Below are 21,157 nucleotides of genomic sequence, written 5' to 3' on the forward strand. Positions count from 1 at the left end.
GGGGCTTGGGGAGCCGGGAATTTGGTTTGGGTGAGCCCCCTGATTTGGGGCTGGGGGGAGGCAGGAATTTGGTTTAGGGGAGCTGGAAATTGGGGCTGGGGGCGCCCGGAGTTGGAGCTGGGGGCGCTCCGGGAACTGGGGCTGGGGGAGCGCCGGGAGTTGGGGCTGGGAGGGAGCCCCGGGTGTTGAGGGGAACCGGGAATTGGGGCTGGGGGCCAGCTGGGACTTGGGTCTGGGGGGGAGGCGGGAATTGGGTCTAGGGGAGCCCCGGGAGTTGGGGCTGGGGGGAAACCGGGAATTGGGTCTGGGGGTGCTGGGAATTGGGGCTGGGGGTGCTGGGAATTGGGGCTGGGGGAGCCCCGGGAATTGGGGCTGGGGGTGCTGGGACTTGGGTCTGGGGGGCAGGCGGGAATTGGGTCTAGGGGAGCCCCGGGAATTGGGTCTGGGGGTGCTGGGAATTGGGGCTGGGGGAGCCCCAGGAGTTGGGTCTGGGGGTGCTGGGAATTGGGGCTGGGGGAGCCCCGGGAATTGGGTCTGGGGGGGAACCGGGAATTGGGTCTGGGGCACCCCGGGAATTGGGTCTGGGGCACCCCGGGAATTGGGTCTAGGGGAGCCCCGGGAATTGGGTCTGGGGCACCCCGGGAATTGGGGCTGGGGGAGCCCCGGGAGTTGGGTCTGGGGCACCCCGGGAATTGGGTCTGGGGGTGCTGGGAATTAGGGCTGGGGGTACTGGGAATTGGGGCTGGGGGAGCCCCGGGAATTGGGGCTGGGGCACCCCGGGAATTGGGTCTGGGGGTGCTGGGAATTGGGGCTGGGGGAGCCCCGGGAATTGGGGCTGGGGGGAAACCGGGAATTGGGGCTGGGGGAGCCCCGGGAATTGGGGCTGGGGGAGCCCCGGGAATTGGGGCTGGGGGGGAACCGGGAATTGGGTCTGGGGCACCCCGGGAATTGGGTCTGGGGGCTCCGGGAGCTCGGGCCGTGACCGTTCCCCTCCCGCAGGGCTCAGGGAGGGGCGGGACCCGAGCAGGCAAAGCCCGGCTCAGGCCGGCGGCAGCCGCCGCTCCTTGAACTCAGTTTTACTTAAATCAGCTCTGCATTAAAGCCAGTTGTGCTTTAAACCCAGCTTTGCTTTAAACCTGGTTTTGCTGTCAGACCAGTTCTGCTTTAAAACTAGTCCTGCATTAAACTTTGTTTTAAGCCTGTTTCACTTTAAACTTCGTTTCACTTTAAACTTTGTTTTGCTTTAAACCTTGTTTTGCTTTAAATCCAGCTTTGTTTGAAACCTAACTCTGCATTAACCCAAACTTTGTTTTAAACCCGATTTTTTCTTAAACCCAGCTTTGCATTAGACCCGATTTTTTTTTCCAGTACAATTTTGCTTTAAGCCTGATTTTACTTTAGTCCAGTCCTATGTTAAACCCAGCTTTTCTTTAAACTTAGTTTTGCTTTAAACTCACTTTGCTTTAAACCCAACTGCACTTTAAGTCCAGCTTTTCATTAAACCCAGCTTTGAATTAAAGCTGATTTTGCCTTAAAACCAGCTTTCCTTTACACTGAGTTTGCTTTAGACATGATTTTGCTTTAAACACAGATTTGCATTACATCCAGAGCTGCTTTAATCCCAGCTTTGTTTTAAACTCGGTTTTGCTTTAAACCCAACTTTGAATGACACCAAGTTTTGCTTTGAACAGTTTTGTTTTCAATCCAGTTTTGCTTGAAGTCCGGTTTTGCTTTAACCCAGCCCCTCATTAAGCCCAGCTTTGCTGTGAGGCTCCCCCAGCAGAGCTCTCCGGGCCTTTCCCAAAGCCAACCTCGACCTTCCCACGGAGCAGCTGCTGCTCCCGGCGGCTTCAGAGCAAAAACCGGGATTAAATTCCCCAAAAGAAACTGGGCTTTAAGAGAACAGGAGGAACAGGCGCTGCTGGGTGGAACAGGGGCTGGGCTGAGCTTTGGGAAGGGTTTATTGGGAAGAGTTTGGCGTTGTTGGCCCAGTTCTGGGCCCCAGCACCCCAAAAACGCAGCCCTGGGACCCCCACGCCTGAGGATGGGAATGCTGGGACTCACCAAAGGTTTAAGCCGGGTTTTATCTGAGGGAAGGGTTTGATTTCCATCCAACACGCGCGGTGCTGGAAGGGGAGAGCTCCTCCTGCTCTCTCCAGGGCAGGGATGCTCCCCATGGATCCCTCCCTGCTCCCGCCTCGGGATCGTGGGAAGGAATCACCCAAACCCTGCGGGAAGGCCCCGGTGCTTCCCAAAACCCTCGGCACTGCCAGAAATGCCGAGGGTTCCGGATCCAGCCCGGAAAGGGGGGGCTGGAGCGGCAGTGAATCATTCCCATCCCGATGCATTTCAATGTGTTCTTAAAGCCGGCGTGTGAAAAACCCTCATCTTCCTCATTCCTGCGCTCCGGCCGAGCGGCTCCAGAGCCGTTCCCAAGGGAAACCCTGCCCCGCTCGGCTGCTGCGATCCCAAAAACTCCTTCCAGGAGCGCCGGGGATGCAGCTCCCCATTCCCATCCGCATTCCCATTCCCGGTGCCTGGAGGACAGGAGGAACAAACCGTCCCTACAGATTTTTAGGGGTGCTTGGCAGTGCCTTTACACCCCCCCATTCCCATCCCTATCCCCATCCCCATTCCCATTCCCAGTGCCTGGAGGACAGGAGGAGCAAACCAACCCTACAACGATTTTTAGGGGTGCTTGGGAGCACTTTTACAACCCCCCCATTCCCATTCCCAGTGCCTGGAGGACGAGAGGACCAAACCATCCCTACAGATTTTTAGGGCTGCTCAGCAGGGCCTTTACAGCCCCCCCATTCCCATCCCCATTCCCAGTGCCTGGAGGATGAGAGGAACAAACCGTCCCTACAGATTTTTAGGGCTGCTTGGCAGCGCCTTTACAGCCCCCCTATCCCCATTTCCATCCCCGTTCCCAGTGCCTGGAGGACAGGAGGAGAAAACCAACCCTACAGATTTTTAGGGGTGCTTGGGAGCACCTTTACAACCCTCCCGTTCCCATCCACATTCCCGTTCTCGGTGCCTGGAGGACGAGAGGAGCAAACCGTCCCTACAGATTTTTAGGGGTGCTTGGCAGCGCCTTTACAGCCCCTCCATTCCCATCCCTATCCCCATCCACATTCCCGTTCTCGGTGCCTGGAGGACAGGAGGAACAAACCGTCCCTACAGATTTTAGGGCTGCTCAGCAGGGCCTTTACAGCCCCCCTATCCCCATTCCCATTCCCGTTCCCAGTGCCTGGAGGACAGGAGGAGCAAACCAACCCTACAGATTTTTAGGGGTGTTTGGGAGCACCTTTACAGCCCCCCCATTCCCATTCCCGTTCCCGGTGCCTGGAGGACAGGAGGAGCAAACCAACCCTACAACGATTTTTTAGGGATGCTTAGGAGCATTTTGCAGCCCTCCCATTCCCATCCCCATTCCCGTTCCCAGTGCCTGGAGGACGAGAGGAGCAAACCGTCCCTACAGATTTTTAGGGGTGCTTGGGAGCACTTTTACAGCCCCCCTATCCCCATCCCCATTCCCATTCTCGTTGCCTGGAGGACAGGAGGAACAAACCGTCCCTACAGATTTTTAGGGGTGCTTGGGAGCACCTTTACAGCCCCTCCATTCCCATCCCCATCCCCATTCTCGGTGCCTGGAGGACAGGAGGAACAAACAGATTTTGTTTGTCCCTACAGATTTTTAGGGCTGTTCAGCAGGGCCTTTACAGCTCCCCCATTCCCATCCCTATCACCATTCCCATGCCTGTTCCCAGTGCCTGGAGAACAAGAGGAACAAACCGTCCCTACAGATTTTTAGGGGTGCTCAGCAGGGCCTTTACAGCTCCCCCATTCCCATCCCTATCCCCATTCCCATCCCCATTCCCAGTGCCTGGAGGACAGGAGGAACAAACCGTCCCTACAGATCTTTAGGGGTGCTTGGGAGCGCCTTTCCAGCCCCCCATTCCCATTCCTATCCCCATTCCCATCCCCATTCCCAGTGCCTGGAGGATGAGAGGAACAAACTGTCCCTACAGATTTTTAGGGCTGCTCGGCAGCGCCTTTCCAGCCCCTCCGTTCCCATTCCTGGTGGATGGAGGATGGGATCACCAAACCATCTCCCCCGGCTTCTTTTGGGGTGCTCCTCAGCCCCTTTACAGCCGCCCCGTCCCCTCCCCAGCGGGTGGAGGCCGGGATTTGCTGCTCGCCCTCCTTTCTTGTCCCTCACTTTGGGATGATCCCCTGGGACGGGCACTTTGCTCCCCCTGCTTCCCCCTCAGCTTTCCTGCCGGATTTCCTGCTTTCAGCCTCTCCCTGTGGCAGGATCCGGCCTTTTCCTCCCCTCCCACCCCAAATCCAGCTGGAAAACGCCCGGCCGAGCCCCGACATTCCGGCTTCACCCCAGACCGGCCGCACACCCCGTCCCTCACTGCAGGGCGGCGGTGCCGCCCTGGCCGGATCCCTGTGCCTGGAATTTGCCCCCTGAAGCCCCCCAGGGGTCGGGGATTTCGGGGGGAGGGACATCCCGGGATCCAGGTCCCTCTCCTGCAGCTCTTACCTGCCGGCACCATGTGCGGCTCCAGGTGAAGGCGTTGCCCAGGTGAAGGCGTTGCCCTTTTCCTACCTCACCTTTCCAGTTCGGCTGGAATGAGGATCAACCCCCCAGGATCCCTGCCCCGTTTAACCCTTCGCTGGCTGCGGGACAAAGCCATCATCCCGGAGATTGGGGGAATTCTGGATCACGGGAGGGGAAAATTGGGGTGTTTTGGGGGGTTTTTGGCATCACAGCGCATCCGGTTTTTCCGGGAGCTGGTGGAACAGGCTCGACGCCTTTTCCCCGAGTCACGGGTGTTGGAGCAGGGCAGGGAGTGACAACCCCCAACCTCCCCGCCCTACACTCCTCAGCCACCCCAAATCCGCCGGTGGGATCCCCCCGGACCCCTCCGCAATCCCAGATGGAGTTTTGGGATTTTTCCACCTTTTCCATCTTTATTTCGGACGGGATGGGGGCTGGGAAATACTTTCTGGGGAATGAATTTGGGGAAGAAGCCGCATTTCCCTGGGATCAGAGGGCGCTGAGGAACTCGGGGGGATCCTGGGGGGGGTCTGCAGCACCTGAGGGGTCCCGGCTCGTGTCCTGGCTCGTGTCCTGCTCCGGTGTCCCGGAACAGCCCTGGGAGAGACACGGGGGTGACACTGGCACCTCGTGGTTCGGTTGAATCCCACCCAAAAGGGACCGAGCCCCCCGCCCGTGGCACCCGCCTGGCTTGGGGGTCCAGGGGGGCTCCGGCCGTGCCCGGAGCCGGGGGAGGGGCAGCTCCGGCCCCACCTGCGGCACAGGGTGTCCCAGGGGCTGCCTTTGTCCCCGGGGCCAGCCCCGTGTCCCCACATCCCTCCCGGGTGTCCCCAGCCCGGAATCCCCCCTCGCTCCCACCCCGGCGTCCCCCAGAACTTTCCCACCTGAGTTTTGCGCACCTCTGGCTCGACATCCGCCGCCTCCGCGCTGTCCCCGGTGTCCCCGCGCTGTCCCCGCTCACCGCCGAGCTGGCACGGCTCCCGGGGAGTGGCCGCGGGGCCGGGGGCACGGCAGGGGACAGCTGCGGTGGGGGACGGCGACACCGCGGGCCGCGCCCGACCCTCCGCGCTGGTGGCCGCGCTGTCCCCTGCCGTGCCCGCGGCTGTCCCCGCCGCTGCTGACAAGGTGCCAGCGGCCTGGACGATGGCCTCGGATAAAATCAGTGACGCCAGCGAGGTGGCGATGCCCTCGGGGCCCCCCCGCGCCCCGCTGTCACCCCCCGGCTCCGCGGCTGTCGCCGACGGCTCCTGACCAGGGGACAGAGAGTCGGGGTCGGAGATGGGCTCCGGGGGCTCCTCGCTGGACACCGACCCTGTCGCCGATGTCGCCTGCTCCGGGGGCTCCTCGCTGGACACCGACCCTGTCGCCGCTGTCGCCTGCTCCGGGGGCTCCTCGCTGGACACCGACCCTGTCGCCGCTGTCGCCTGCTCCGGGGGCTCCTCGCTGGACACCGACCCTGTCGCCGATGTCGCCTGCTCCGGGGGCTCGCTGTCGCGGCCGGGGCCGGGCTCCGCGCTCTCCTCGCTGGACACCGAGGCCAGGGAGCCCCCGCTGGCGGGCGAAGCCGGGGGGGGCCCGGGGGACACCGCGGGGGTGGCGGTGTCGGTGGCGGCTCTGCCCCCGCCGGGGGACCACGGTGTCACCTCCGCGTCCAGCACGGGGGCCTTGTCCGGGCAGGGGAACATGGCCGGGGAGCTCACGGGCGCCGAGATGACCAGAGAACGGCGATTGCTGGGGGGGATAGAAGGGTTCAACTCGGGGCTCCTCCTTGGGGTGTCACCGTCCCAGCTTGCAGGGGGCGCTTCCCCAGCCAGCAGGACCCCGGTAATTCCCCAGGCCCACAAGAAGCACCTTCAGCCCATCTTTGGCAGACGCCCGCCCACCCCAGGACTGTGGGACCGGAGCCTCCATCACATTTTTGGGGGGCTGGGGGGCAAAATGTCCCCTCAGCTCTGCTGTCCCCTCATCTCCCCGGGTGTTACCTGGGGACACCTTTGATGATGAACACCTTGCTCGAGTGCTGCTTCTCCAGTTTGCTCATCACCTCGTACAGGTCCCGGTTGAGCTGGGGAGGGGGGACACAGAAACACTTCAGGGGGCCCCCCAGGTGCCCCCCATCATCCGGGGGCTCAGCAGGGCCCCAACACCTCGGGACACCCCAAACACCCTCGGGCTGCTCTGAATGAATGAACGAAATGAAGAGCAAGGACTCTGGGGAACAGCACCGGCATGGACACCTGGGACACCTGGGGACACTTGGGGACACTTGGGGACGCCTGGGGACACCTGGGGACACCTGAGGATGCCGGGGGTTGGGGGAGGTGTTTTGGGGTGCCGTCCCCACCTTGCTCATCTCCTTGTAGAAGACGTCACGGAGGTTGGAGATGTTCTGGAAAACGGTGACGTAACAGGCGAGGCGGCTGCGGGGGACAGGGAGGGGTCTGGGCGTGCCCCACGATGTCCGAACGAGGGGACACCAGAGGGGACACCGGAGGGGTCTGGGCGTGCCCCACGATGTCCCACCAAGGGGACACCGGAGGGGTCGGGGGTACTCAGCCACCTCCCACCCGTCCCTCCCCCTGAGTCCCCAACTCCGTGGGCCCCTCACGGAACGGGAATGTCCCCTCAGGGCCACCCCATGGGTGCCGCGGAGCTGCCACCTCCCACTGTCACAGGGCCCCGTGGCCGATGTCCCCCCAGGACCCCCGATGTGTCCCCAGGGTGGACCTTGAGGAGAGACCCACGCAAGTCCTTCCCTGCATGGAGGGACCTCACCCACATGATGGCACCCATGCCCAGCCCGTGTCCCCCAGCCCTGCCATGTCCCCCGACCCCACAATGTCCCCCCGTCCCTGCCATGTCCCCCGACCCCACAATGTCCCCCCGTCCCTGCCATGTCCCCCAGCTCCACAATGTCCCCCCATCCCTGCCATGTCCCTCCGCTCCTGCCGTGTCCCCCAGCCCCACGATGTCCCCAGCCCCACGATGTCCCCAGCCCCACGATGTCCCCCTGCCGTGTCCCCCCAGCCCCACGATGTCCCCCACCCCCTGGTCTGTGATGTCCCCAAGCCCTTGTGGTGTCCCCCAGCCCCATGATATCCCCACCCTGACGCCCCCCCCGGTGACCTCCATCCCCGTGATGTCCCCAAATCCCTGCAGTGTCCCCCATCCCCCCGCACGTCCCCGAGCCCCCGCGGTGTCCCCAGGCCTGTGACAGCCCGTACCTGCCGTACAGGACCGGCAGCTCCTCCCGCAGGTCCCTGTTCAGCTCCTCAAACACCGCCTGGGCTCTATTGAACTCCTCCTCGGCCTGCCGGGAGGGACGGGGGGGTCGCGGCTTTGTCCCCACGGCCGGGGCACTGTCCCCACACGGGGGCTGTGCTGGGGAGTCCCAACCTTGGCGATTTTGGCCTCGTCCTTTTTCTTGGCGCTCTGAAGAGCCTCCAGGTGGTGCCGGGCGCTGTCGTAGTCCACGAGCTTTCGGCCCCGCTTGGCGATGCGCTCCTGGGGGGGGGGACAGGTGAGCCAGGACCCCCCCGTGCTCCCCCTGTCCCCAACCCCGCCCGACCACCCAGGGAGGCACCTTAAAGTCCCCGAACTGAGCCAGGTAATTCTCCATGAGCCGCAGGGCTTGGTCGGCCAACTTCGCCTCGTAGTCTTCCCACAGGAGGTCATTGCTCTGGGGGGACAGGGACAGGGACAGCAGTGACAGCCGGGACCCTCCAACCCCCCAGGCTTCAAGGGGACCCTTGGGGACACCCGGGGCTCACTTCGGCGATGGCGCGGAGCTCCTCGTGCCCGTCCCACTCAGGGCTGTAAATCTCCTGCAGCGTCTCGGCCACTCTGCGGGAGCTCTCGTGCATCACTGCGGGCACAGACACCCGGCACGATCGTTATCACTGTCGTTATCATTATCACTATCATTATTATTATCATTGCCATTATCATAATTATAATAATCATTATCGTTATTATTATCATTGTCATTATTATTATAACTATCATTATCATTATCACTATCACTATCATGATCAGAATCAGTTATCATTGTCATGATCATTATCACTATCATTATTATTATCATTGTCATTGTCATTATCATTATCATTATCATTATTATAATAATCATTATCGTTATTATTATAATTATAATTATCATTGTCATTATTATTATCATTGTCATTGTCATTATCATAATTATAATAATCATTATTGTTATTATTATAATTATAATTATCATTGTCATTATTATAGCTATCATTATCATTGTCATTATCATAATTATAATAATCATTATCGTTATTATTATCATTATAATTATCATTGTCATTATTATTATAGCTATCATTATCACTATCACTATCATGATCAGAATCAGTTATCATTGTCATTATCATAATTATAATAATCATTATCGTTATTATTATCATTATAATTATTATTGTCATTATTATTATAGCTATCATTATCATTATCACTATCACTATCATGATCATGATCAGTTATCATTATCACTATCACTATCACTATCACGATCATTATCATTGTCATTATCATTTATTCCTGATCGTTATTAATTTATTCACTGCTGTCTGTTGTTGTTTATTAGCCCAGGTGTGTTATTTAAAATTATTTATTGTCGCTATTATCCCATATATATACAATATATAACATATGTATTATCTGTTTTTCTATTTGGTATCTTGTATATGATATATATCTCATATATATTCATTATCTATTATCCCACATACAGTTTGTATTATTATTATTTTATTAATAGTATTACCGATATTAATTATTATATTATATTATGTTATATTATATTATAATTTAATATTATTGATATTAAACCTATATATTATTACTACTAATATTATTATTTTATCTTTAATATCTTTTTAATATCTATTACTTATATATCTTCATTATCTCTCTATTATTTTTATCTCTCTCTTATCTCTCTATTATTTTTATCTCTTTATTATCTCATATGCATTTAATAAATAATGAGATATAAAAATATATATTGCATATGTCATATATGTAAGACATATATATCACATCTATATTATATTATCTATTATCCCACGTATAGTATTTTATTAACTATTTTTATTATCCATTCATAGCTTACAATCTATTTATTCTCAGTATTTATTTTTATTTATTCTTTATTTTGATTTGATACTGATTTTTAATGCTCAATCTATTTATTGTAGCATGATTTATTTCCTCTGCTATTCCTGATTTATTATCCCGGCTCCGCCCCGAGTCCCTCCCTGTTCCCGGGGCCATCCCGGATGGGTTCCTCACCTCTCACGGCTCCCACGAACCCCTTGAGCTCCTTGTAGAGTTTGTGACCCTCGTTCTGCAAAACGCGGCGGCGAGGGGGGAGGTCAGGGCTGTCTGCGGGGACAGGGACCCCCGGGGGTGTCCCCAATGTCCCCGGTGTCCCCGGTGTCCCCAGTGTCCCCCTGTCACCTGCTGCAGCTGGAAGTTGTAGGCGCTCTGCTCGAACTGCTCATCTTTGGTTTCCACCGTTTTGCCCAATTTTTGCAAAACCTGTGATGGAGAGAGAGGGGAAGAGGCCCCCACCACACCCCAAGGGCACCGGGCTGCGCCCCCCGGGCCCCCCAAAACCCCCCTGAGGAGCTGCCCAGGAGCCAGCGGGGCAGGATTGATGTGGAAATGCAAAATTTCACTGCATCCCTCTGTGCTTTTATTTCTTTCAGGAAAACGGTGAATTTTTGGGTGCCAATCTACCTCCCACCCTAAACCCTGTGGGTGCAGCCCTGTGCATCCCAAAACACCCCAAGCCCCGGCTGTGGGGCACAGGGGACGCCATGAGGAGGATGAGGAGGCTGAAGCAGAGCTGAGAGGTTGCTCTGGGTGGGAGAGATTTGGGGTGTCCAGGCTGAACCTCCTGGGAAGAGGCTGAGTCTGGACTGGGGCAGCTTTGGGGTGCCCAGGAAGAGACTGAGCTCCCCTGGGAAGAGGCTGGGGCCAGGCATGAAGGGGTTTTGGGGTGCCCAGGAAGAGGGTGACCCTCTGGAGAATGACTGAAGCCAGATGAGGAGAAATTCGAGGTGTCCAGGAAGAGGCTGAACCCCCCAGGAAGAGCCTGGGCCAGGCAGGAGGGACTTTTTGGGTGCCCACAAACAGCTTGAACCCCACAGGAAGGGGCCAGGGCTGGGAGCAGTGAGCTTTGCAGTGTCCAGGAAGAGGCTGGGGCTGGGTCAGAGGGAGATTTGGGATGTCCAGGAAGGGGCTGGGACTGGGTCAGAGGGAGATTTGGGATGTCCAGGAAGAGATTGGGCCCCCTGGGAAGAGGCCAGGACTGGCTGGGAGGGAGATTTGCAGCGTGCAGGAAGCAGCCAGAGCCTGGCCCGGGATGATTGAGCCGTGGGAAAGCCAAATTTAGCACCGAGCCCCAGCCAGGAAAGCCGGGAGGGTGAGGGTTTGAAAGGGGTCCTTGTGTCACCCCAAAAGGGGAGTCACAGCTACTTTTAGGGGAGAGGAAAGGAAAGAGGCTCCCCCAAAGCAGTGAGAATCGCCCCGCTCGTGCCGTTTCCGCGGCCCTTCCCCCCCGTTTCCTGTGGGCCTCTGCTGATCTCACCAAGGCTCCTGGGACCCCCGGCCATGCTGGGTCCTGCTGGGCACCCCCAGTGCCAGCCAGCCCAGGCACCCCGTGCCACCACCCCACAGCCCCCCCATAACCCCCACAAAGGTGTTTTGGGTAGAGAACCCCCCACCATTGGAGAAGCCAAAGTGTCTTGGGGATCTTTGGGAGATGCCATTCCCCAAACCCTTGGAGCAGCAATGACATTGACCCAGAAACCCCCAAATTCTCACCCTGTGAGCACCCAAAGGTGCTGAGCTGTGCCATTTGGGCCACCCCAGGAGTGCTGAGGGGGGAGAGAAGGACAAACCCAGTCACAGGTGGGGTGTGGGGATGGGTGGCACCTCCGTACCTTCTCCTGGGCGCGGCTGAAGCGCTTCTGGACCTGCCTGGCGAAGAGCCCGGCGCTGCCACTCCTGCCCTCGGCCATGGCCCCAGCACGGCCCCGGCGCGGCCCCGCAGCTGCCGTTGGAGGCTTCTGAGGGAGGAAGTTGGAGGCGAGGCCAGGCAGCATCCGCTGCGCGCCCCGGAACCCCCAAACCCCAAAAAGGCTCTCCTGGAACCCGGCCAGGCCGCAGGGCTGGGGGGCCATGGAGGATCCAGCTGGGAGGGACACACAAAGGATCATGGAGGCAGCTCCTGGCCCCGTGCAGGACAACTCCTAATGGTCACTGATGGCAAAACCCCGAAGTTCAAGGTGGTCAAAAGGTCCCTGACCTCTCGGGTTGTGGAATCACCAGAGGTGGAAGGGACACACAAGGATGATAAAGGAAAACTGTTGGTTCTGCAAAGGACAACCCCAAAGATCCCCAAAATCCAGGAGTGTTGTCCAAGTGCTTCCAGATGTCCAGACCCATGGAATCATGGATATTCTGAGGTGGAAAAGACCCTATGGGAAGAAAGAACTGTGGAATATCTGGAGTTGGATAGGACACAAGTTTTGTGTCTAACACAGGACGATACCAAAAATCTCAGTAATCCACAAATCCCACTTTTTTAGCCCAAAAATGAGTGTACAGCCCTTTGTGCCACAGCTGGGGGATCAGCTTTGCCTTGGGGTGGCCCTGTGTGGGGCGGAGCCGTTGCCGCTGTCCCTCACTCTGTGCCCTTGGTGCTGATAGAACAAACATAGGGTTACTTGGGAATTGTGTTCTGGGAAGTTTCGTGTTTTCCTTGGAAATAAATGCAGAACTGCAGCAGGTGCTTTTTATTCCCAACACTTTTTTGGACCTGGTTGACCCCATGAGCCTCGTGATCCCAAATGCCGAGGCCTGTGCCTCAAGGGCCAATGTTGCTCACCAAAACAATCTCCATTTTGGAGTTCAAGGGGTAAAACATGACAGAGTTTTGGCCAAAATCCCAGGGTTTATTTCAAACCTATCTCTGCTTCCTCCTGCCCCAGCCTCAGGCCCCAGGGAGCCCCGGCCCTGCTCCAGCGCTGGCTGTGCCGGGGGCTTGGGGAGGGGCTGACGGTCGTGCCCCGTTTGTGCCTCGATTTCCCCATCCCGGTGCCGATGTGGCTCCATCCAGGGGTTGGATCGAGCCCCCGGGAGCCATGGCACGAACCGAGGCCGGGCAGAGCTGCAGCCAAGGCCTCCTGGGGCTGAGGAGAGCGGGAGGCAGCGGTGACGCGGCTCGGGGACCCGGGCACAGGAGGCGGCAGCGCAGGGCAGCGTCTCCCTGGGCTGCAGCGCCGAGGGGGGCTCGGGGTGTCCCCGGGCTGCCTGGGACCGAGTGTTCTTTGGCACAGGGGCCAAGGCCGCTCGGCGGGGCCGCGGCACCTGCTGCCCTTCCCGCGCCGCCTCCCGCCGCCCCGTTAAAGCGCCCGCGGGGCCGGCGCTCGGTCCCACCGCGGACTGCGCTCCACCATGATGCTGCAGCTCGTGCTCCTCGCCGCGCTCGCCCTGTGCGGTGAGTCCCGCCCGGAGCCTTGGGCCTCGGCACCCCCGAAAGGCCCCTGGAGCAAGCCCGGGGGGACTCACGCCCCCGTGCCTCTGTCCCCAGGGCGCTGCTCCGAGCTGGATCTCGATGGCATGCAGCGGGTGGTCGGCGGCACCGAGGCGCGCTCGCACTCCTGGCCCTCCCAGGTGCGTCCTGCCGGCGTCCCACGGCTGGGCCCGGGGCTCTGCCCGCGCCGCGACCCCGCGCTCAGCCCCGGGCCGTGTCTCGCCCCCTCCCCAGATCTCCCTGCAGTATTACTCCGGGGGAGGCTGGCACCACACCTGCGGGGGCTCCCTCATCCACAGGAACTGGGTGATGACCGCCGCCCACTGCGTCAACAAGTGAGCGCCCCGGGGACCCCTCCTCCCCCTCGCCAAACCTCCTTGCCCCCCAAAACCCTTCCAAGCAGAAATTCTGGCTGCCTCAAGCCCCAGAGCAGCCGCCCTTGGAGCGCTTTTGGCCTCCTCCTTTTTGGCAGGGCCTCCGCGGCGCTTCTCCGGGAGCGCCCCGTTCCCGCTCGGAGCCTCCCGGAGCAGCTCCCGCTCGGGCTGCGCGGAGGCCGGCGCTGACGGAGCGTGTTTGCACCTTGCCGCCAGTAACCTGCAGTACCGTGTGGTGGCCGGCGAGCACAACCTCAACATGAACGACGGCACCGAGCAGGTGTTCAGCGTCAGCAGGATCATCGTCCACCCCTACTACAACTCCAACAACGTGGCCGCAGGGTAACGCTGGCGCAACGGGCACTCGGGGGGAGCCCGGCCGGCGTTTGGGGGCTCCTTGTAACATCCTCTCCCTCCCGCCGGCAGCTACGACATCGCCCTGTTCCGCCTGAGCAGCTCCGCCACCCTGAACAGCGCCGTGCAGCTGGCCGTGCTGCCCCGGGAGGGCACCATCCTGCCCAACAACTACCCCTGCTACATCACGGGCTGGGGCCTGACCCGCAGTGAGTGACGAGCTGCCCCCGACCCAAACTACCCCGGCACCGGCCAACGCCGGCAGCCGCGGCGGCGCCCGCAGCCCGGCACGGCCCCGGCAGGCTCCGCTCGGGGCTGCGCTGGGGGCTCGCAGGTGCCCAGCGCCGGCCGGGGCCGTGCCGAGCCTCGGGGGCACGGGCGGGGCCGGAGGGGCTGCGCGGGGGCCGCGGGCTCGGCTTTGGCCGGGCCGTTCCGGCGGCTCCGAGGCGGCGCTGACCGCCCCGCTCCCCGCAGCCAACGGGCAGCTGTCCAGCGTCCTGCTCCAGGCCCAGCTGCCCGTCGTGGACTACCAGATCTGCTCCAGCGCGTCCTACTGGGGCTCCACCGTCAAGAACACCATGGTGTGCGCCGGCGGCGACGGCGTGCGCTCCGGCTGCCAGGTGCGCCCGCGGCCCCCGCGCTGCCCCCGCCGCCCCCGGCGCGCCCGCAGCCCCGGCTCACGCCGCTCCTCGCTCCGCAGGGCGATTCCGGCGGTCCCCTGCACTGCGCCGTCAACGGGCAGTACCAGGTGCACGGCGTCACCAGCTTCGTGTCCAGCCAGGGCTGCAACGTCCTCCGCAAACCCACCGTGTTCACCCGCGTCTCCGCCTACATCTCCTGGATCAACAGCGTAAGGCGCCCGCGCCGGGCCGGGCCGGGCCGGGCTCAGCCCCGGCGCTCTCGGGGCACCGCTGCGCCCGCCCCGGCCCCGGCCCCGCGCGGCTCAGCCCGGCCCTTCCTCCCTTCCAGGTCATCGCCCAGAACTGAGCCCGGCGGGACAAGCGCCCGCTGCCCCCCGCCCATGGACATCCCCTCACTGCCCCGCGCCGCGCTCCGGGCTGCCCGCCCCCGAGCCGGCCTCAATAAAATCTCTCCTCCCGTCTCCGAGCCTCCGCGCTGCCTTTGCTCGCGTCCGCCCATCCTTCCTCCTCCGGCCCGCCATCCTCCTCCTCCCCCAGCTCCCGCACCGGCCCTTCCCCGCCTCCTCCTCTTCCTCGCTCCTCAGGCAAGAGCCCTGCGGAGCAGGAGCTGCCTCCGAGCTCTCGGGGCAGCCCCAGCCTCTGGGGGATGCTGGAAAAGGGGCAAACGCTGCAAAGCCCCTTCCTGCCCTCCAAGGCCATCGCCCCCCGGCATTGCAGGGGCGCACGGAGCGTTCGGGGCAATCCCATCGGGATCTCCCCTGACTCTTGCTCTATTTCTCTTCCCCAAATTCCCTCCTCGGCCACGAGAGGTGTCGGATTCGGGGACTGCTGCCACCCCCTCGTCCCTCAGCTGCGTCCTGGGGCTGTGCCACAACCCCCAGCCTGGGGACACACCACCAGCACCAACGTGCCCCAAACGCCCGCCTTACACCCAAACAGACACTGCTGGGTGGATCCAGCAGCCGCTGGGAGTTCCCCCCAGCCCTGGGTCGTGTCCTGCTGAACAAAACACCCACGAGTGACAAGAGGGCTCTCCCAGCCCTGGGAGGCCACGGGAGCAGTGGCTGTGCCCGGCCCTGCTGAAGCCCCCGAGGGCTGCGTCCAGTTCTGCCCCTCCCAGCAAGGAAAACACCGAGGGGCTGGAGTGTGTTCAGAGAAGGGAACAGAGCTGGGGTGGGGCTGGAGCAGCTGAAGGAGCTGGGAAAGGGGCTCAGCCTGGGCAAAAGGAGGCTTAGGAGGGACCTTCTGGCTCTGACCAACTCCTGACAGGAGGGGACAGCCCGGGGAGGGGTCGGGCTGTGCTCCCAGGGAACAGGGACAGGACGGGAGGGAAGAGTCTCAAGCTGTGCCACGAGAGGCTCAGGCTGGACATCAGGAGATGGACACAATCCCTCCCTTGGCTGGCTGTGATCCCAGCCCTGGTTTCCCATGGCAGTCCCAGGTGTCCCATTCCACAAAGCCATCGAGTCCCTGTGCAGTGACACCGGCCCAGCCCCAGCCCAGCCCCAGCTGGTGCCTCTGAGGAGGAACCCTCAGGTTTATCCCCTCACAGTCCAAGAGTGCAAGATTTGCTCTTCCTCCCAAATCTTTGTCTCCTCCTGTCTCTCCCAGTGTCCACCCACCTGTCTGTGCCACTGCTCTCCAAAGGCTCAGCAAAGGGTCAGCAGCTCATGGCCTCTTGGAGCACCCAGAGCTCAACCTTCATCTCACTCACAAATTGAGCTGTTCCTCGACACACCAAGCACAGAATCCCAAAATCCCTGAGGTAGGAAAAGCCCTCCCAGACCATCGAGCCCAAGCTGTGCCCAATCCCCACCTTGTCCCCAGCCCAGAGCCCTGAGTGCCACATCCAGTCCTTCCTTGGACATCTCCAGGGATGGGCACCTCAAACCTCCCTGGGCAACCCCTTCCAATGGCCACCCACCCTGTCTGTGTGTTTTAGGTGGCAAGATGTGCCTGAGGATGTGTATTTTATTATCATCTTCTAGAGGTGGGGCAGTTCTCTTCTGTTCATTGGGCAGCTTTCTTTATCTCTGCCACAACCAGTCCTCCCTCCAGGAGATATCTTCTGTTAATGGGCATTATTTATTATCTGTTCATGGGCCATAAATTATTAATTATCTTCTGTTCGTGGGCCTGTGAGTGTCCCTGCATGGCTGATAAAATTCCATCATCCCATGGGGAGATGCTCCGCCCAGGGGAGGAGCCAATCATTCCTACCTGGATACAATCTGAGATTTCAAACATTCCTACCTGGATAAAATCTGAGATTTCAAACATTCCTACCTGGATACAATCTGAGGTTTTGGAACACCAGGACAGCTTTTTCCCCTTGCATTCCCAGAGGAGCAGCTTCTGCTGCCCTGCATTGCCAGAGGGAGCCCAGGCCCATCTCCAGCAGCCCTGGAGCTGCAGAGGAAAACTCCCCCCTTGTGCAGGATCCCTGCTCCAGCAGAACCACAGCTGGCACTGCAGGAGGGCTGAGCCCCCATGGGATGGGGCTGTGCCACCACCCTGACACACAGGGGGGCAGGGCATGGTCTGACTCTGATTGTTGTTTCTATTACTGCTTTTTAATTTTTTTTAAATTTTCCCTAATAAAGAACTGTTATTCCTATTCTCAAATCTTTGCCTGAGAGCCCCTTAATTTCAAAATTATAATAATTCAGAAGGAGGGGTTTACATTTTCCATTTCAAGGGAGGCCCTTGCCATCCTTAGCAGACTCACATCTTTTCAAACCAAGACACCATGAAGAAATTCCTCCTGATGTCCAGCCTGAGCCTCTTGTGGCACAGCTTGAGACTCTTCCCTCCCATCCTGTCCCTGTTCCCTGGGAATACAGACCGACCCCTCCCTGGGCTATCCCCTCCTGTCAGGATTGGGCACAGCTTGGACTCGATGCTCTGAGAGGGCTTTCCCACCTCAGGGATTCTGGGATTCTGTGCTTGGTGTGTCGAGGAACAGCTCAATTTGTGGGGGAGATGAAGGTTGAGCTCTGGGTGCTCCAAGAGGCCAAAGCTGCTGACCCTTTGCTGAGCCTTTGGAGAGCAGTGGCACAGACAGGTGGGTGGACACTGGGAGAGACAGGAGGAGACAAAGATTTGGGAGGAAGAGCAAATCTTGCACTCTTGGACTGTGAGGGGATAAACCTGAGGGTTCCTCCTCAGAGGCACCAGCTGGGGCTGGGCTGGGGCTGGGCCGGTGTCACTGCACAGGGACTCGATGGCTTTGTGGAATGGGACACCTGGGACAGCCATGGGAAACCAGGGCTGGGATCACAGCCAGCCAAGGGAGGGATTGTGTCCATCTCCTGATGTCCAACCTGAGCCTCGCGTGGCACAGCTTGAGAATCTTCCCTCCCGTCCTGTCCCTGTTCCCTGGGAGCACAGCCTGACCCCTCCCCGGGCTGTCCCCTCCTGTCAGGAGTTGGTCAGAGCCAGAAGGTCCCTCCTGAGCCTCCTTTTGCCCAGGCTGAGCCCCTTTCCCAGCTCCTTCAGCTGCTCCAGCCCCTTCCCAGCTCTGTTCCCTTCTCTGAACACTCTCCAGCCCCTCGGTGTTTTCCTTGCTGGGAGGGGCAGAACTGGACGCAGCCCTCAGGGGCTTCAGCAGGGCCGGGCACAGCCACTGCTCCCGTGGCCTCCCAGGGCTGGGAGAGCTCTCTTGTCACTCGTGGGTGTTTTGTTCAGCAGGACACGACCCAGGGCTGGGGGGAACTCCCAGCGGCTGCTGGATCCACCCAGCAGTGTCTGTTTGGGTGTAAGGCGGGCGTTTGGGGCACGTTGGTGCTGGTGGTGTGTCCCCAGGCTGGGGGTTGTGGCACAGCCCCAGGACGCAGCTGGGGGACGAGGGGGTGGCAGCAGTCCCCGAATCCGACACCTCTCGTGGCCGAGGAGGGAATTTGGGGAAGAGAAATAGAGCAAGAGTCAGGGGAGATCCCGATGGGATTGCCCCGAAAGCTCCGTGTGCCCCCGCAATGCCAGGGAGCGAAGGCCTTGGAGGGCAGGAAGGGGCTTTGCAGCGTTTGCCCCTTTTCCAGCATCCCCCAGAGGCTGGGGCTGCCCCGAGAGCTCGGAGGCAGCTCCTGCTCCGCAGGGCTCTTGCCTGAGGAGCGAGGAAGAGGAGGAGGCGGGGAAGGGCCGGTGCGGGAGCTGGGGGAGGAGGAGGATGGCGGGCCGGAGGAGGAAGGATGGGCGGACGCGAGCAAAGGCAGCGCGGAGGCTCGGAGACGGGAGGAGAGATTTTATTGAGGCCGGCTCGGGGGCGGGCAGCCCGGAGCGCGGCGCGGGGCAGTGAGGGGATGTCCATGGGCGGGGGGCAGCGAGCGCTTGTCCCGCCGGGCTCAGTTCTGGGCGATGACCTGGAAGGGAGGAAGGGCCGGGCTGAGCCGCGCGGGGCCGGGGCCGGGGCGGGCGCAGCGGTGCCCCGAGAGCGCCGGGGCTGAGCCCGGCCCGGCGCGGGCGCCTTACGCTGTTGATCCAGGAGATGTAGGCGGAGACGCGGGTGAACACGGTGGGTTTGCGGAGGACGTTGCAGCCCTGGCTGGACACGAAGCTGGTGACGCCGTGCACCTGGTACTGCCCGTTGACGGCGCAGTGCAGGGGACCGCCGGAATCGCCCTGCGGAGCGAGGAGCGGCGTGAGCCGGGGCTGCGGGCGCGCCGGGGGCGGCGGGGGCAGCGCGGGGGCCGCGGGCGCACCTGGCAGCCGGAGCGCACGCCGTCGCCGCCGGCGCACACCATGGTGTTCTTGACGGTGGAGCCCCAGTAGGACGCGCTGGAGCAGATCTGGTAGTCCACGACGGGCAGCTGGGCCTGGAGCAGGACGCTGGACAGCTGCCCGTTGGCTGCGGGGAGCGGGGCGGTCAGCGCCGCCTCGGAGCCGCCGGAACGGCCCGGCCAAAGCCGAGCCCGCGGCCCCCGCGCAGCCCCTCCGGCCCCGCCCGTGCCCCCGGGGCTCGGCACGGCCCCGGCCGGCGCTGGGCACCTGCGAGCCCCCAGCGCAGCCCCGAGCGGAGCCTGCCGGGGCCGTGCCGGGCTGCGGGCGCCGCCGCGGCTGCCGGCGTTGGCCGGTGCCGGGGTAGTTTGGGTCGGGGGCAGCTCGTCACTCACTGCGGGTCAGGCCCCAGCCCGTGATGTAGCAGGGGTAGTTGTTGGGCAGGATGGTGCCCTCCCGGGGCAGCACGGCCAGCTGCACGGCGCTGTTCAGGGTGGCGGAGCTGCTCAGGCGGAACAGGGCGATGTCGTAGCTGCCGGCGGGAGGGAGAGGATGTTACAAGGAGCCCCCAAACGCCGGCCGGGCTCCCCCCGAGTGCCCGTTGCGCCAGCGTTACCCTGCGGCCACGTTGTTGGAGTTGTAGTAGGGGTGGACGATGATCCTGCTGACGCTGAACACCTGCTCGGTGCCGTCGTTCATGTTGAGGTTGTGCTCGCCGGCCACCACACGGTACTGCAGGTTACTGGCGGCAAGGTGCAAACACGCTCCGTCAGCGCCGGCCTCCGGGCAGCCCGAGCGGGAGCTGCTCCGGGAGGCTCCGAGCGGGAACGGGGCGCTCCCGGAGAAGCGCCGCGGAGGCCCTGCCAAAAAGGAGGAGGCCAAAAGCGCTCCAAGGGCGGCTGCTCTGGGGCTTGAGGCAGCCAGAATTTCTGCTTGGAAGGGCTTTTGGGGGAAAGGAGGTTTGGCGAGGGGAAGGAGGGGTCCCCGGGGCGCTCACTTGTTGACGCAGTGGGCGGCGGTCATCACCCAGTTCCTGTGGATGAGGGAGCCCCCGCAGGTGTGGTGCCAGCCTCCCCCGGAGTAATACTGCAGGGAGATCTGGGGAGGGGGCGAGACACGGCCCGGGGCTGAGCGCGGGGTCGCGGCGCGGGCAGAGCCCCGGGCCGGGTCGTGGGACGCCGGCAGGACGCACCTGGGAGGGCCAGGAGTGCGAGCGCGCCTCGGTGCCGCCGACCACCCGCTGCATGCCATCGAGATCCAGCTCGGAGCAGCGCCCTGGGGACAGAGGCACGGGGGCGTGAGTCCCCCCGGGCTTGCTCCAGGGGCCTTTCGGGGGTGCCGAGGCCCAAGGCTCCGGGCGGGACTCACCGCACAGGGCGAGCGCGGCGAGGAGCACGAGCTGCAGCATCATGGTGGAGCGCAGTCCGCGGTGGGACCGAGCGCCGGCCCCGCGGGCGCTTTAACGGGGCGGCGGGAGGCGGCGCGGGAAGGGCAGCAGGTGCCGCGGCCCCGCCGAGCGGCCTTGGCCCCTGTGCCAAAGAACACTCGGTCCCCAGGCAGCCCGGGGACACCCCGAGCCCCCCTCGGCGCTGCAGCCCAGGGAGACGCTGCCCTGCGCTGCCGCCTCCTGTGCCCGGGTCCCCGAGCCGCGGCACCGCTGCCTCCCGCTCTCCTCAGCCCCAGGAGGCCTTGGCTGCAGCTCTGCCCGGCCTCGGTTCGTGCCATGGCGCCCAGGGGCTCGATCCAACCCCTGGATGGAGCCACATCGGCACCGGGATGGGGAAATCGAGGCACAAACGGGGCACGACCGTCAGCCCCTCCCCAAGCCCCCGGCACAGCCAGCGCTGGAGCAGGGCCGGGGCTCCCTGGGGCCTGAGGCTGGGGCAGGAGGAAGCAGAGATAGGTTTGAAATAAACCCTGGGTTTTTGGCCAAAAC

At 61.3% G+C, this 21,157-nt stretch overlaps 3 protein-coding genes across 5 annotated transcripts; 1 reads left to right on the forward strand and 2 right to left on the reverse strand.

The window, feature by feature from the left end:
- Positions 1–4,963: 4,963 nt before the first annotated feature.
- On the reverse strand, positions 4,964–11,687 carry BIN2 (bridging integrator 2). 3 transcript variants are annotated; one of them, XM_054649129.2, is made up of 11 exons: positions 11,545–11,687; positions 10,055–10,135; positions 9,887–9,941; positions 8,341–8,435; positions 8,154–8,249; positions 7,967–8,074; positions 7,795–7,880; positions 6,915–6,990; positions 6,553–6,635; positions 5,470–6,301; positions 4,964–5,167 (listed from the first exon to the last, which is right to left on the reverse strand). In XM_054649129.2, exons 1-11 carry the CDS (start codon positions 11,620–11,622, stop codon positions 5,060–5,062), a joined length of 1,698 nt encoding a protein of 565 aa, XP_054505104.2. In that variant the 5' UTR covers positions 11,623–11,687; the 3' UTR covers positions 4,964–5,059. The 3 variants fall into 3 exon arrangements, with proteins under 3 accessions (XP_054505104.2, XP_054505102.2, XP_077048896.1); XM_054649127.2 differs by having other exon boundaries at positions 5,455–6,301; XM_077192781.1 differs by lacking the exon at positions 11,545–11,687 and adding an exon at positions 11,426–11,475 and having other exon boundaries at positions 5,455–6,301.
- Positions 11,688–13,063: 1,376 nt separating this feature from the next.
- LOC129130558 (chymotrypsin-like elastase family member 1) lies at positions 13,064–18,756 on the forward strand. Its single transcript, XM_077192798.1, has 8 exons — positions 13,064–13,103; positions 13,197–13,279; positions 13,374–13,474; positions 13,730–13,855; positions 13,940–14,076; positions 14,342–14,487; positions 14,568–14,717; positions 18,556–18,756. The coding sequence occupies exons 1-8, from the start codon at positions 13,064–13,066 to the stop codon at positions 18,754–18,756; spliced, it is 984 nt and encodes a 327-aa protein (XP_077048913.1).
- Positions 18,757–18,848: 92 nt separating this feature from the next.
- CELA1 (chymotrypsin like elastase 1) lies at positions 18,849–20,632 on the reverse strand. The gene is made up of 8 exons (XM_077192799.1): positions 20,590–20,632; positions 20,414–20,496; positions 20,219–20,319; positions 19,838–19,963; positions 19,617–19,753; positions 19,206–19,351; positions 18,976–19,125; positions 18,849–18,866 (listed from the first exon to the last, which is right to left on the reverse strand). The coding sequence occupies exons 1-8, from the start codon at positions 20,630–20,632 to the stop codon at positions 18,849–18,851; spliced, it is 804 nt and encodes a 267-aa protein (XP_077048914.1).
- Between the last annotated feature and the right edge of the window lie 525 nt (positions 20,633–21,157).

Source organism: Agelaius phoeniceus, chromosome 35 (assembly GCF_051311805.1).
Source record: "Agelaius phoeniceus isolate bAgePho1 chromosome 35, bAgePho1.hap1, whole genome shotgun sequence".
Taxonomy (NCBI): Eukaryota; Metazoa; Chordata; class Aves; order Passeriformes; family Icteridae; genus Agelaius; species Agelaius phoeniceus.